Below are 15,821 nucleotides of genomic sequence, written 5' to 3'. Positions count from 1 at the left end.
CTCCCTCGCCCCATGCTTCTGCTTCTGCCTCTGATTCACGACTTCTCTCTGCCACAGACTCTCCCAGCTCACTAAACCCTCAGCTTCCGACACCTCCTCTTCCCTGTCTTCTCACTGTGACCACTCATCATCGCCCCACCTCCAGTCTCCAGGCTCCGAGCCTTTGACCCTTGGGTGTTCCTCAGCTATTTCCTCCCACCACCCTTCTGCACCAACCAGTCCATGACACGGGTTCAATCCCTGCTGGTATCGCCAGGTCGGGTTGGAATCCGCAAAGCCATTGCTGCCGACCAGTGTGGACACTACAAAGCTAGATGGACTGACTCCGTAGAAGGCAGCTTCCTAGGTCCCTATATTCCAGGGCAGGGCACACATTTACTGGGCGGCTGTGTGCATGCTGTCAATTCACAGGCCTTTTAACAGCCTGCAGACCCTCTGGGAATCTTTGCTCTGCCATTAGTGGGCTCTTGCGGGGGTCATTCTGACGCCACTTTCTCCCGCCTGCAGCTCCTACAAGGTCACCACAGAGGAGTTCATGAACACCAAATTCGTCTACCTGCCCAGGGATGCCACCTTCCAGGAAATTCTCAGCACGGTCACCTCGACAGACGACTCCGAGTACCCGGTGGTGGACAATGCTGGTACAGTCATACCTCATGTTACGTCCACTTCATGTTACGTTCTTTCAGGATACGTCCTGCGGCGACCCGGAAGTACCGGAAAGGGTTACTTCCGGGTTTCACCGCTCGCACATGCGTAGATGCACAAAATGACGTCACACACATGCGCAGAAGCGGCAAATCGCAACCCGCGCGTGCACAGACGCACCACTGTGGGTTGCACTCTTTTCATGTTGCGAATGGGCCTCCGGAACAGATCCTGTTCGCAACCAGAGGTACTGGGACTTAATGGGTTTTCTGAGGGGGGAGGAAGCCATTTCCCAAACCCCAATGGCCTTCTCTGTGGCATCAGGCCTGGGGCTTTATTTCACTTCCCGCTTTGTGGGGGTGTTGAGGCCCCTGTCTGGCCAAGGCGGCCCACCTGAGGCATTTGCCTATCTGGCCAGTGTCAGTCTCACTCACTTTTGGGGGCAAACCATAGCATGGAAATGAGACAGAAGGGGATGAACAGCAGGAATTGAGACTTGCTCTTTGCCCATGCTCAGGAGGCGCCAAGGTAGGTACCCAGACACCTCTGACACAGTCCATGAAGAGATCTACAGCAGGAGTTGCCCCCTTGTTTCAGCATAGGCCTCGATGGAGGGGACCTAGCTCTCTTCTACCTCTTGTGTTGCAGGGGGTTGGACTAGATGACCCTTGGGAGCCCCTTACATCTCTACAGTTCTAGGATTCCACTATGGGAGGCAGGATGCTGCTGCTGCTGCAGGACCAGTGGGCAGCCCTAGTGGGGTCCTGCGGGTGGGCCTCCAATCAGACACAGCTGCGTGACCACAGTCCTAATCCAGCCCATCTCATGTTCTTCCTGGGGTGCTGGGCTCAACAGACCCTCTTTGGCCTGATCCTGCAGTCGAGCCCTTTTAAGGCCTTTTCTTTCTCCCTCCTCTCGCCCGCAGAGACAGCCATGTTGCTGGGGATGATCCAGAGATCCGAGCTGATCAAGTTCCTCCAGACCCAGGATGATGCCAGCTTGACCCACAAGGCACAGGGGGAGGAGGTGGGTCACAAGCCCCCCCCCAAGGCTGAGATGGGAGCCGCCTTCTGCTGTGTGTGTGGGGGGGGAGGGGGCAGCACCCTCTCTGCAAGGCAGCTTAGCCAGAGTTGCATGGGCCCCACACCACCCAATTGCCACACCCTGCAAGATTTTATTTCCCCCCACTCTCTCCTGCAGCCTTCATCTGCCCAGACCTTGGAAGGATCCTGCACCATCAGCCCTGTGACCCTGCAGCTTTCCCCATGGATGTCCCTACACCAGGTAAATGGCCGGCAGACAGGCGAGGGTTATCAGATGAAGAATGGCAGGAAGTGCTCTTGGCTCTGGCACACCCCTTTATTTGTTTACAGTGAAATGGAGCTTCCATGCCCAGGAGGAGTCTACCTCCGAATGTCACCTGCTGGAGAATAATGGCAGGGAGGGCTGTTGTTGCTGTCTTCGCATTCTGCACCCTGGGGGCACATTTCCCACCCTGGGAAACAGGGCGAAAGGCCTGGATAGGTCTTTGGGGAGAGGCCAGGGTGGAGGGTGTGTGTGTGGAAGTAGGGGATTTTGATTTTTATTACAGAGAGGAAGATCTTTTGGCGAGGGGAAAGGCGAAGCATTTTCTGCCTGACTCCCAACGCTTGTTTTCCTGCCACAGCCTTTGTGGGGCTGCTTCTTGCAAAAGGAAAAAACACATAGCTGTGAATTCTTGGCCGTTGGGCCCTTCCTCCAGCCTACCTTGCAGGGTTCCTGAGAGGGTGGAACAGGATCCTACCTCTGTGCACACACCCCGTTCTGTGAAAATGAAGGAAAGGTCGCATTCTCTGTGTGCGTATGCGGTTCTCACAAGATGCTGCTGTCACCAGGGAAATGGGCTAGCTTATCAAGATGCAAGGAGTCTTGGTAAAGGAGCTATAGGCAGGGGTTACCCCACATCCTGGGACACAGATGGCGCTGTGGGTTAAACCACAGAGCCTCTTGGGCTTGCCGATCAGAAGGTTGGCGTTTCAAATCCCCATGACAGGGTGAGCTCCCGTTGCTCGGTCCCTGCTCCTGCCAACCTAGCAGTTCGAAAGCACACCAGTACAAGTAGATAACTAGGTACCGCTCCAGCGGGAAGGTAAACGGCATTTCCGTGCACTGTTCTGGTTCGCCAGAAGCGGCTTAGTCATGCTGGCCACATGACCCAGAAGCTGTATGCCAGCTCCCTCAGCCAATAAAGTGAGATGAGCACTGCAACCCGAGTCGTCCACGACTGGACTTAATGGTCAGGGGTCCCTTTACCCTTATCCCACATCACCATCCTGACCTTCCCCCATCTCTCTCCTCCCCATTTTTCTCCCCACAGGTGCACAACCTTTTTGAGCTTCTGAACCTTCAGAGAGCCTTTGTCACGCAACTGGGGAAGGTGGTTGGCGTGGTCTCCAGGAACGAGGTAGCTGGCTGGCACTCTTAAAGCGGGGCAGATTGGGAAAGGATGGGGCTGGATCCTAAACTCAGAGAGCTGCAGAACGGGGAGACCTGCATTCGAATCCCCTCCTGCTCTCAGCCGCAAAACACACCGGGTGACTCTGGGCCAGCCGTGCTCTCAGCCTGACCTACCTCGAAGGGTTGTTGGTGGGAGAACAGCTTACAGCACACCCAGAGTGCTTCTAAGAAAGGCAGGAGGGATAAGTGTTTCTTGAGGAAGGAGTTCCCAGTTCCTCATCAGGGGTTGCAGGAAACTAGGGCAGTTAAACCCCTTCCAGGCTGATTGCAGTGTGAAAACACCCACCCCACTTCCCATCCAGCTCTCAGCTTCCTTGCTTCTTTTTCTTTCAGGTGAGGAAAGCCATCGAAGACCTGGCAAACCCCAAAGCAGCAAAATGAGAAGAGGCGTCCTTCCCAATTAAGACCACAGAGGACCAGGCGGGGATTCGAAACCACGATGGAAGGAGATTCCTGTTGAATGTTACCTGGTGTCAAGAGCAAATTAAAGATGTCTTTTCACACCGTCGGTGGCAAATGAGGATGGGTGGGGAGGTCTGGGAGAGGACTATAGGCTCTTGGCACGTCTTGAAACCTTTAACAACTGACACTTTTAAACAACTGAAAAATATAAAACCCCATTATTATTTTTTACAATATGATGGAAGGTCTGTGCTAATATTTGGGCTGAGTTGAAATGGACCCCCAAATTCACCACCTGAATTTCTGGAGTGGGGGGTGTTTCAGTGGTTTTCAGGGTGGTTCAGAATAATGTGATTTGGCGGGGGGGCGTGTTGTATTTTTAAAAAACCACCTCCTGCTCCTAGGAGCGCCACCTCTGGGCAAGGGAAAGAGGGAGCTGTATGGTGACATTTCCTTTGCAATCAAAGCCTGTCCAGAGCCGATTTCCAGCAAGAACAGCTTAAAGTGCAAAAGAATCACATATAAATTGGTCCCTGCTTCCCTCATAGAATTGTAGAGTTAGAAGGGACCCCCAAGGGCCATCTAGTCCAACCCACCCCCAATGACGCAGAAATCTCAGCTAAAGCATCCATGACAGATGGCTATTCACCTCTGCTCAAAAACCTCAAAGGAAGGAGAGTCTACAACCTCCTAAGGGAGCCTATTCCACTGTCGAAACAGCTCTTACAGTCAGAAAATTCTTCTTGATGTGTTGTTGAAATCTCCTTTTTTGAAGCCATTGGTAGGAATCCTACCTTCCAGAGCAGGAAAAGTCAAGCTTGTTCCATCTTCCATGTGACAGCCCTTCAGATATCTGAAGATGGCTCTCGTATCTCCTTTCAGTCTCCTCTTTTGCAGGCCAAGCATAGCCAGCTCCTTCAACTGTTCCTCATATGGCTTGCCCTTTGTCATCTCCGTCACCTTCCTCTGCCCATGTTCCAGCTTGTCCCTTGTTGCAACAGGGCTCTGAGCTTCTTTCCAGCAGTTAGTACACTCTGGTTACAGGGAGGCAATTTCTGTGCAATATCTCTTTTATTATTTACAAATATACACAGTGAGCTGGGGTGTGTGGGGCAGGGTGGAGGAGCAACGAGGTCCCTCAAAGCTGGTATCTCCCCCCAGCTGGCCAAGCAGACTCCCCTGGAGGAAAAGAGTGAAGGGTTTGCCCCAATCTCGTTCTGCAAACCAAACAAGCAGATGGAAGGTGGCCGTTTGGCGATTCTCGCAGGCGTGGGAAGATGGGAGTGGGGCACACGGCCTGAAACGCCTTTGCCATCTTGAGATGCCTTCTTGGCTGCCCCTACCAAACCCAGGCACCCTGGGGCTAGTAAACAGAGCGGCCCCGGAAGTTCAGTTTAAATAAAAGGGCTGTAGCAGTGAGATTGGGACGCGGGTGGTGCTGTGGGTTAAACCACAGAGCCTAAGACTTGCCGATCAGAAGGTCGGCTGTTCGAATCCCCGTGACGGGGTGAGCTCCCGCTGCTCGGTCCCAGCTCCTGCCAACCTAGCAGTTCGAAAGCACGTCAAAGTGCAAGTAGATAAATAGGTACCGCTCTGGCGGGAAGGTAAACGGCGTTTCCGTGCGCTGCTCTGGTTCGCCAGAAGCAGCTTGGTCATGCTGGCCACATGACCCGGAAGCTGTACACCGGCTCCCTCGGCCAATAAAGCGAGATGACTGGTCCTAATGGTCAGGGGTCCCTTTACCTTTTACCTAGCAGTGAGATTATACCCACCAAAAAAGCAACAACAGCTTTTTGGGGGGAGGTGTTGGGTGGGGTGCACCCATAGGAGGAACGTATGATTGAAGCGATTCAACTGCCATGACCTCCTTCACGGCTTGCTCGAGCAAGCAGACATCACCCAAGGGCGCCACAAGTTGAAGAACCTCCTCAAAAGCTCAGGAACGCCCAACGGATGTGATGGTGGAACCCTTGACACAAGCCCCCCCAGCCCAGCCTCTGCCCTCCCTCCAGAGTCTTTTAGTTATAGAACACCTCATCCTCCGAGAGGGAGCTGCTGTCAACGTATCGGAGGGAGGTGCTACTGCGCTGGAGCCACAGGGACCCCACGGGGCTCTCCTGCCCCGCTTCCTGGGGCAAGGCCTTCGCCAGGCTGTCCATCGGGGTGCTCCAGCCGGTGGGGAGGGGCGACTTGCAGCTGGAGAGGGAGAAGGCTGGGAGGCTGCTGTCCAAGTTGGAGGGGCTCCCTGTGCCCTGCGGGGTGAGGAGAAAGGTCCCTGGCGGCAGATAGAGGCCTCTCAGGTCTGGAAGGAGGAGAAATTATTATTATTAATTAAATTTGGGGAAGGGGCTGTGGCTCAGGGGTAGGGAGCCTCTACTTTTCCTGCGGAAGGCCCCTGGTTCAATCCCCGCCGGCAGCATTTCTAGGTAGGGTTTGAACCCATTGCTGCCAGTCAGAGTACACAACACTGATCTAGATGGACCAGTGGCCTGACTCAATGTAAGGCAGATTCCTGCGTATCAGGGATGGGGAATCTGTGCCCCCCCCCAACAAATGATGTTGTGAGTGCAACTCTCCTCAGCCTCGGCTAGCAGGGCCAATGGGGAGGGATGGTGGGAGGGGAAGCTCAAGATCATGGGGGGGGGCAGGGTGAACCAAGGGTTACCTGGACCAATAGCATCCTCAAAGGATAACTGGGCGCAACCGCATCAAAAAAGCCTCCAAGGATGGGGAGACCCAATGCTCATTGAAGCTGACAGACGTAACTAACTTAGCATCATTAATTTCATTGGGTCTACTATGGTGGGCTGCAACCCCCCCCAAAAAAACAACATAAAAAAATGGGGAGTACCAGAGGTGGGTTGGAAGTTACCTTGGAGCTGGGGGCCTTCCTGCGAATGCCCCCCATAATTCAGCTCCTCTTCGTCCAGGGACGACCAGGCGCTCAGCGTAGCTTCGGCGATGGCAAACTGCTCAGCCACACCTGGGCAGGGGAAGGCGGAGGGCAGAAGATGTCAGGGAAGCAGCCGGCCCACGCCACCCCTCCCTGGACCCTCGCAGGTCTTGGGAGAATGAAGCTGCAAGCCAGGCTTAGCCTAAATAAACCTCACACCTTCCCCACCCCCCAAAAGGGAGCCCCTCCTGATCTAGAACGTCCCGGCTTTCTTGGGAACAAAGCTGAGGGCTGGTTTGCAGCTGGGACTACGTCACCTGGTTCCTGCCTGGATTATAGCAGGGAGACTCGGCCAAAATTTACTGCCATTTCCTCTTCCGGGATGCTTGGAAAAGGTGACATTTGTGCCATGCATTTAAAGAGCTCTTGACACCACTTTTGACAGCCATGGCTTTCCCCCAAAGAATTCTGGGAGCTGAGAGCTGGGAGGAGATCCCTCACAGACAGCTACAGTTCCCAGCACCCCTTGACATGCTCCAGTTCCTCCTCTGAAGTGTACGCAAGCAGCCTTCATGAGCAGTTTCAGAAGAGAGGTGCAGGACCTCTCAGCGCCCCAAGGACACCAGCACCCAGACAGCATCAGTTGAACATGGTTCTTAAGCTGGTGCCTCCTTTATGGGATGGCAAGGCCCCAGCCCCACTGCTGACCTGCTGCAAACCAGGCCTCCTTCAGCTCATCGGTGAGGTCGGCGTAGATCTCCTCCTCCGTCAGGGCCTGCTCCCAGCCCGTCCTCGGAGCGCTCCAGCCCTTCCACTCGATGAGGTGGGCCACACGGCCACGGGCCATGGCTGTGGGCTTGGTGACGTGGTCTTTGATGCTCTGGACGAGGCCTGTGGGGGGGCAGCAAAGATGGAGGAGGCACAATAAGCACACTTGGGAACAGAGGAATCTATGCCAGCCCCACTGAGAGCCTTGCAGGAAGGTTTCCATGGGAACAAATGCCCCGTACAATAATACTGTTTTGTAGATTGGAAGGTGAAATCGGAAGCTGAGCTCACTGCCAGTAATTCCGATTTTGCTTTCCTCGTATTACTAATGCCTGGTTTATATGATGAATGTATGTTCTATACATTTATTTATTTTGCACACCGTACACCTCGGGGTGGTTCACAATATAAAAACGCAAGATAAAAACACATCATAAAAACCACCATATATTTGTAGGTTGCTACCTTGCAAGGAATCGCCTTTGGCTAGTGCAATAAACGTATTGGATGAAAATGACTGCGTTCTGCGTCTCCTTCGGCCAGACACATCTTTGCTTGCAAGGGAGAACAGCAGATTTCAGCCTTTCTGTGGTTAGCAACCCACCTGCCTCGTCAAGCTGGAACCCGCCAGAAATAAACGGAGCAGAACTCAGAACAGCACCAAAAGGGACTCGGTCACATTGCTCCCCCTGCTGCACTGCGAGAGGACGAGCCAAGAGGACGCAGGGTCTGCAAATTTGGGGTTGCCGTGGTGGCAGGTAGAAAAGGGGCAGTGGTCCAGGCCCCTGTAGGGACGCCTTGGAAAGGGTGCTGGGTGACTTTGTGATCCAAATGCCAAAGTCCCAACAGGGGCCCCTGGAGTAATACCCAGGACTCCCGAAGGGATTCACACAACTGCCTGCTATACAACAGGATTTACAGGCTATGCCCGACACGTTTCAGAATCTGCACCATTTAAAGGCAGAACATTCAGATCGGTTTTTGCTCCTTTTGCGTTGTAGTATTCTATTTTGTGGGGACGCGGGTGGCGCTGTGGGTTAAACCACAGAGCCTAGGACTTGCCAATCAGAAGGTCGGCGGTTCGAATCACTGCGACGGGGTGAGCTCCCCTTGCTCGGTCCCTGCTGCTGCCAACCTAGCAGTTCGAAAGCACACCAGTGGAAGTAGATAAATAAGTACTGCTGGGGCGGGAAAGTAAATGGTGTTTCCATGTGCTCTGGCTTCTGTCACAGTGTCCCGTTGCACCAGAAGCGGTTGAATCATGCTGGTCACATGACCCGGAAAGCTGTCTGTGGGCAAATGCTGGCTCCCTCGACCTGAAAGTGATATGACTTGCCTTTGTCTGGGCTTAACCGTCCAGGGTTCTTTTTTTTAAAATGACAGCTACCCGCATTCTGATTAAAAAGGGACGCGGGTGGTGCTGTGGGTTAAACCACAGAGCCTAGGACTTGCCGATCAGAAGGTTGGCGGTTCGAATCCCCGCAACAAGGTGAGCTGCCGTTGCTCGGTCCCTGTTCCTGCCAACCTAGCAGTTCGAAAGCACGTCAAAGTGCAAGTAGATAAATAGGTACCGCTCCAGTGGGAAGGTAAACGGCATTTCCGTGCGCTGCTCTGGTTCGCCAGAAGCGGCTTAGTCATGCTGGCCACATGACCCGGAAGCTGTACGCCGGCTCCCTCGGCCAATAAAGCGAGATGAGCGCCGCAACCCCAGAGTCGTCCACAACTGGGGTCCCTTTACCTTTATTCTATTTTGTGGGCTGGTGCTTTCCCAGGCCCGAGAAGGCAGGAGTGTTGACATCTAGCTCTTTCGCAATGAGTCAATTATATAGTGATCCAGCATAGCAGGAACTGTTTTCTCATGTCTTCCTTCGGTTCTCTCAGGACCATTTTCTCAATACAAACCACACACACCTCTTGAAGTGGGTATTTTCTCTCTCTGCTTTTAGCAGGCCCCTTATGAACAGTTTGCCAGCAGCCAAAAATCCAACAGGTGGATGGAATGGAAATGCAGTGATGGGAAACTTAAGATTGCTTTTAAAAAATAAAATAAAAGAGGAGACAATGCTATTCCTGGAGAATTGGCCATGACAGCTAAATGAAAATGCCTTGTTCCAAAGTAGCAGAGCTGGGGACACAGGCAAAGGATGCGTGTGGAATTGTTTTGCTAAAGTCTTGCCCTGCTTATAGGTTGGCTCCCAGTACATTTCCGAGCACAATTCAAAGTGTTGGTGCTGACCTTTAAAGCCCTAAACGGCCTCGGTCCAGAAGGAGCGTCTCCACCCCCATCGTTCAGCAGGGACACTGAGGTCCAGCGCCAAGGGCCTTCTGGCGGTTCCCTCACTGCGAGAAGCCAAGTTACAGGGAACCAGGCAGAGGGCCTTCTCGGTGGTGGCACCCGCCCTGTGGAACGCCCTCCCATCAGATGTCAAAGAGAACAACAACTACCAGACTTTTAGAAGACATCTGAAGGCAGCCCTGTTTAGGGAAGCTTTTAATGTTTGATGGATTACTATATTTTAATATTTCGTTGGGGCTGCCCAGAGTGGCTGGGGTATAAGTAATAAATTATTATTATTATTATTATTATTATTATTATTGGTTTTCCAGAGATGTTCTGAAGAGCACATTTGGAAACAGAGAGAGGGCCAGAGCCTGGAAGAAGCAGGACACATGGTGCAGTTCTGGAAGTCAAGGGTGCGAGGGGGGAGAGCAGGTGTACCTACCCCCCAGGGAAGAGGTGGCCAGGGCCGTCACGTGGTAGGTGCTGGGGGAGCCGGTGTCTCCACTGGAGAGGAGCCCGCCAGAGGGCTTGAAGCATTTCTGCAAGAAGAGAAAACAGATGGAGTGGGGGGTCAGGAGTGGGGGGAGTGAAAGAGCAGGACTGGGAAAAGAGGGGGGGTTTCATTCTGACAGGTGCATCACCTGCTTTTGGGTGGAGAAGCCACCTTAGGCAAGAGAGAAAGTTATCTGCCCCCCCCAGGCCCATTGCTGCCTGCTCTGTTTTGCAGCGGCTCTTTCGGGGTCTCTGGCACCAGGAATGGCCATAGCTCAGAGGTAGAGCACCTGCTTGGCACGCAGAAGGTCCCGGGTTCAATCCCAGGCAGCATCTCCTGGGGGAAAACTGCCTGTGCCTGAAACCACAGAGAAGCCGCTGCCCGTCAGTGTGGACAGTATTGAGCTAGATGGGATCCCACGGTTTGACTCAGCATAATGACATTTCTTATGTCTCAAAGGAAGAGCACCTGCTCGGCATGCAGAAGGTGCCCGGGTTCTGTCCTTGGAATCTCCTGGTAGGGCTGGGAACGTCTGCCATCTGAGACCCCGGAGAGCCACTGCTGCCAGTCAGTGCAGGCACAGGAGACCAGAAATCTAGGAGCTCCACAGATCCACCACCATTCCCAAGGGAGAGAGATGGGTCGTGCCAAAAGCAGTTACCTCGCTGCCCTCCTTCTCTGGGGCATTGGAAAGGCCATGGCTCTCTTGTGGGGCAACAGGGGGGCTTTCCAGCTGAGGGGTGACAACAGCCTGGTCCTTGTGGGCGCTTGTGAGGAAATCTGGAAGAAGGAGCAGAAAGAAACCATCAGGAGAGCTTCTGGGGGCAGAAGAGCCTCCTGGACCTCCTCCTGCTGTGACCTCCCCCCCCCCATCCCCTGCTACCCCCCCCAGGCTTCTCCACAAAACTGGGGAGAGGTTTTTTTCGAGCAGGGAGAGTGCAAACCAAGAATATTGTAGAGCTGGGAAGGGGGTGGAGCAACTCCCCCAGGTGGAAAGATTATGAGGTTTGGGGGCTTGTTAACTTGGGGGGGGGGGGAGAAGAGCCGTGGGGCGCAGGCTCATGAGAGAAACATATAAGATTATGCTTGGTGTTGAGTAAGAAATAAATGTTTTCCCCCCTCCCTCTCTCATAACATTTGGACCCAGTGGAGTCACTCAGAGAAGCTGAATGGTGGGAGATTCAGAGAGCCTTCTGGCGGTTCCGCCATTGCGAGAAGTGAGGTTACAGGGAACCAGACAGAGGGCCTTCTCGGTAGTGGCACCCGCCCTGTGGAATGCCCTCCTTTCAGATGTGAAGGAAATAAGAAGCTATCTCATCTTTAAAAGACATCTGAAGGCAGACCTGTTTAGGGAAGTTTTTAATATTTAATGCTGTATTGTTTTTAACACTCGATTGGGAGCCACCCAGAGTGGCTGGGGAAACTCAGCCAGATGGGCGGGGTATAAATAATTTATTATTATTATTATTATTATTATTATTATTATTATTATTATTATTAATATTAATATTATACAGTGGTACCTCAGGTTACGTACGCTTCAGGGTACATACTCTTCAGGTTGCAGACTCCGCTAACCCAGAAATAGTACCTCGGGTTAAGAACTTTGCTTCAGGATGAGAACAGAAATCGTGCTCCGGCAGCACGGCAGCAGCAGGAGGCCCCATTAGCTAAAGTGGTGCTTCAGGTTAAGAACAGTTTCAGGTTAAGAAAGGACCTCTGGAACGAATTAAGCACTTAACCCGAGGTACCACTGTAGATATAAAAAGGATGCCCTGCACAGATTTAAACAATGGAACTCACCCCAGCAGGACGAGGCAATGATAACCACCAAACTAGATGGCTTTTTTGAGGGGGGAGGATTAGACAAATTCATAGAGGAGGATTACAGCTGCCAAAGGTTATGGCTATGATCTAATCCGGCAGTCTGAATACGAGGAATCGCAAGCTGGGAATGCGCTGGCGTTATGCTCAGGTCGTCTTCCTTCTGGTTGGCTGCCGAAAAGACAGGAGGCTGGGCTCAGAGGCCTTTGGCTGGATCCAGCAGGTCTCCTGTTCCTTAAATTTTCGAGTCACCTCACATCCGAGGCAACGAAATAAACACACTTCAAATGGGTTTGGATGACGCATCTTCCAGCAGGGAGCCGGGGAGCCAGGGGGACTCAGGACAAACCCAAAAGCTCTGTTCCGCGGCTGCTCTTTTTGCATTCAGAAAGGCGCCTACGTGGATCAACCCCCCCTTTTTAGTGGGGGGCTCCTTTCAGGACAAAAGTGGTGACTGAGAACCAGCAGGCATCACCAGACACCTTTAAAGGGGCGCGAGGGGAGTGGAAGGGCGCCTGCCAGGACCCACCACCTACTAATCCCAAACAGTGGTTGTCAGGGAGGGAGGGAGGAGGCTGGCATTTTGCACATGCTCAGAGGCAACTTTCTTTGTTACGCCTTCATGTGCCCAGGACTGGCTCTGTAAGTCAACGCCAAAGCTTGACCTTTGGGCTTGTTCCGTTGGCTTGGAGGAGCTGAGGATCTTCGCCATCACACCCCCTCTGCACTAAATATAAGGTTCTAGTCCTCACTGATTTCCAACAGAGCCTGTTTTGGTCCTTTGCTCTGCAGAAAGGAGCCAGGGCTCGCTCCACTTTGTCCCATCTTTGCCTAGAGCAGCTATTTCCTTCACTGCCATGACCCCACCTCACTCACTTGGCCAAAAGTGCCTCTTGGAAGGGAGATTTGAATCTTCCCTGAGCTTCCCTCTCTCCCCAGGGTCTGCGGTTCTCAGTCTCTCCTCACCCTTGTCTCAACAGTCTCAGCACAGACAGTCTGGTGCAAACAAGAGAAGCTGAAATTGGCTGCCGGCAGGGGATGGAATCACAGAGTCGCACACAGAGAAGCCCTGTTGCCGCTCTGAACATCTCCCACTTCCCTGGGTGTTAAGCCTCTGTTTACACGGCCTTCTTCCCATGTCATAAGCACAGTCCCTGAGCTTACAGTCTTCCTCCTACTTTGCAAGTTTCCTCCCTTGCTTAAGAAACCAGCAGAGCTCCCACGCTTGGGGAAGGTCTCTGTGTGAGTCAAAAGCTGGCACTCACGGCTGCTCACTCCAAGAGGCCTCTTGCTCCTAGGGATCTGCTTTGTCCCCATCTTAAGTTGATCCCCAGTACCAGCTTGGATCCCACCCTAGGGCTTGCCGATCAGGAGGTCGGCAGTTCGAATCCTTGCGATGGAGTGAGCTCCAGTTGCTCGGTCCCAGCTCCTGCCAAGCTAGCAGTTCAAAAGCACGTCAAAGCGCAAGTAGATAAATAGGTACCACTCTGGTGGGAAGGTAAACAGCGTTTCCGTGCGCTGCTCTGGTTTGCCAGAAGCGGCTTAGTCATGCTGGCCACATGACCCGGAAGCTGTACACTGGCTCCTTCAACCAATAAAACAAGATGAGCGCCACAACCCCAGAGTCATCCGCGACTGGACCTAATGGTCAGGGGTCCCTTTACCTTTAATGAGCATGTGTAAAATACAAACAAGAGCCCTGTTGGATCCGACCATGGTGGGTTCATTTAGCCCAGCTTCCTCCTTCCCTGGAGAGACCAAGCAGCTGCCTCCCTAGAAACCCACAACTGCGGCTGTGCAGAGGTAGACTGCTCCTGGGTGTGGAGGCCCCATTTAGCCATCTCAGCGGGCAGCAACAGGAAGGCTAGTGGGACTGGCAATAGATGTGGGGGCGTGTCTCCGGATTCGGAGGGAGCCCGGGGATCCCAGCTGCTGCTGCTCTGGGTTGGGCGCATAGCTGCCAACGTTTCCCTTTTTTAAAGGGAAATTCCCTTATTCTGAATAGGATTCCTCGCAAGATAAGGGAAAAGTTGACAGCTATGATTGGGGGGGAGGGGGCAGCAGGGGGCCAGGGCTCCTCAGGTCCTGTTTCCTACCAGTCCACGTGCTCTCCAGCCCACTGGCTGCCCCCTCCCGTGTCTCTCCAGGGGCCTTGACGGGGAGGCAGGATCCGAACCCAGGACCTGCCTCACCTCAGGTATTCCAAGCGTCTCCCTTCCCAGCGACTGCGAAGGGGGGGCGGCGAGGAAAATAACAACAGGCTCCCCCCGCCGGGCGCGATTCTGGTCCCTCCGCTGCTGAGCAGCCGCGCGGAAGGAAGCGCAACAGACGCGGGCCAAGAAGCGGGTGGGGGGCGGATGAGCTGAGCCCAGCGCGCGCCCTCCCCCTCCAGCCCGGGCGTCCCGGGGATGGGGAGGGAGAGGAGCAGACGCTTCTCGCCCTCCCTCCCCGTCCCCAAGGGCGGCGGCTTTGCTAATTCGTCCCCGGCGGGCGCCCCTCCGGAGGAAGGGAGCCCCTCTCCCCCTTGACCTTGGGCGGCGCGGCGGCGGAGAGGCTCACCTTTGGTCACGCACGACCCCATGGCGGCCGCCGCTGCCCTCCCCGCCGGGGCGCATCGAGGAGGCACCCGGAGCCGCCCGCGCGTCCGCCTCGCCCGCTTCGCTCCTTTCCCGGCGGCGGCGGCGGCGGAGCTGCCTCCGTCGAGGGGCGGCGCCCCCACCCGCTCAGCCCAGCCCAGCAGCCCGACGCCGCGCGCTCCTCGGGGCGGAGATCGCCGCGCCTCCGACGAAGCCGCCTTGAAGGCGGGGAGGGGCGCCGGGGACCCCCGAGGCGGAGACGGGGTGGGGGAAGCGCTTCCCTCGCCGGAAAAGCCTCCGCGCAACAGCAGCCCCCTCCTTCTCCAGGGTCAGGCGCGAGGGCTTTGGGTGCTCCTCAGAGTAGACCCATTGAAATGCGTGCGCGGGAGCCGGACGCTCTCCGCTGGGCAGATGAGCCGGGCTTAGCATCTTGCCGGTTGTTCCCACGCCGCCACCCGTCGCGACTACCGACAGCTTTTGGGGGCGGGGGGGGGGGCGGCGAAGTTGCCAGAATAGCGCCACCTGTGAACAAGCAGCTGCCCCCGAAGTTATTGCAGTCCAAAGCAAGAACCTAAGGATAGACATCCGTCTGCCTGGAGCTCTGTCCCTAGACAGTGTGGAAACCAGGCATCGGGGCTCACCTGGCACCCCGTTTGCCAGGAGAGGAAGCTCTCGCGCCTTGGAAATGAGCCCTGGGATTGCCTACTCGGGCTGGCAGCAGTGGCTCGCCAGCAGGGGTGCTAACTTGAATTAAATACTGGGGGGCGCATAATCGATCACAAGAAACATTGCACACAAAATGTTTGAATTGCAACTTCCATCAACTTTGCAAGGGGGCCGTCCCCTCAATTTGGTGAGTGTATGTGTGAAGGGCAGTGGCGTAGCACAGTTTGCTGGTGCCCAGGGCACGCATGCACGTTGGGCAGGGCACAGGGGGTGAATGGTTCAGTTGGTTGGCATCTGTCTGTCTCAGGAGACAACAAAAGAGCGCACCTTCAGGGGTGAAGTCAACCCACTGGAGCGTTATAGCTCCTGCTGTGGCTGGAGAGACTGATGCAGGAGAGACATGTTTTGTTTCAGCTGGGGCAGATGAAGGCAACCAGTTGTGCTGCAACAGGTGCACCCTGGCATTGCTTCTCTTTGCACTGCTCTCTGCAGTCATCCCTCCTCTGGTCACCGATCTGCAAGGGATTCTCACCCAGCAGGGTTGCTGCTGCTCAGGGGCGTCTTACCCATAGATGTTAGCGGTGTGGGGCACCAGATTTTGGAGGACGCCACAGGCTGAGAGTCTGGGAAGGAGAGTCAGGAGGCACTCCCTTCCCCGCTCTGGGGCAGCCCACTCCTCTCCTCTCAGCCACCCATCGGAGAGCCCTGCGTCCAAGCTCAGTGAAGCCCCTTCACGTCCCCTCCTGCCGGGGTGCCTGGTTGCCTGACAGGCGC

General features: G+C 54.6%; 2 protein-coding genes across 5 annotated transcripts in view; one reads left to right on the top strand and one right to left on the bottom strand.

Annotated features, from left to right (window-relative positions):
* CLCNKB (chloride voltage-gated channel Kb) overlaps positions 1–3,780 on the top strand; it is a 31,315-nt gene extending 27,535 nt beyond the window's left edge. For all 3 annotated transcript variants that reach the window (XM_081923136.1, XM_081923138.1, XM_081923137.1), the window contains 5 exons: positions 508–641; positions 1,574–1,674; positions 1,849–1,932; positions 3,005–3,091; positions 3,478–3,780. In XM_081923136.1, the coding sequence (XP_081779262.1) occupies positions 508–641; positions 1,574–1,674; positions 1,849–1,932; positions 3,005–3,091; positions 3,478–3,525 (454 nt within the window). In that variant the 3' untranslated portion in view covers positions 3,526–3,780. The remainder of the gene's footprint in view (positions 1–507; positions 642–1,573; positions 1,675–1,848; positions 1,933–3,004; positions 3,092–3,477) is intronic.
* Positions 1–14,459, bottom strand: part of FAM131C (family with sequence similarity 131 member C) — a 76,721-nt gene extending 62,262 nt beyond the window's left edge. The window contains exons 1-6 of one of the 2 annotated variants that reach the window (XR_014171257.1): positions 14,365–14,459; positions 10,643–10,761; positions 9,931–10,027; positions 7,148–7,330; positions 6,419–6,529; positions 5,290–5,848 (exon numbers count right to left, since the gene is read on the bottom strand). Coding sequence is in view for 1 of the 2 variants with exons in the window: in XM_081923161.1 (XP_081779287.1) it covers positions 5,565–5,848; positions 6,419–6,529; positions 7,148–7,330; positions 9,931–10,027; positions 10,643–10,761; positions 14,365–14,386 (816 nt within the window). In the remaining variant the exon portion in view is untranslated. Of the gene's footprint in view, positions 1–5,259; positions 5,849–6,418; positions 6,530–7,147; positions 7,331–9,930; positions 10,028–10,642; positions 10,762–14,364 lie in introns of those variants that run through there. The other variant, XM_081923161.1, reaches the window with a different exon arrangement.
* Positions 14,460–15,821: the final 1,362 nt, after the last annotated feature.

The sequence above is a fragment of the Podarcis melisellensis genome (genome assembly GCF_964234715.1).
Source record: "Podarcis melisellensis genome assembly, chromosome: 8".
Taxonomy (NCBI): domain Eukaryota; kingdom Metazoa; phylum Chordata; class Lepidosauria; order Squamata; family Lacertidae; genus Podarcis; species Podarcis melisellensis.
Note: the sequence above shows the minus strand (reverse complement) of the source record. Positions and strands in the feature narration are given on the sequence as shown.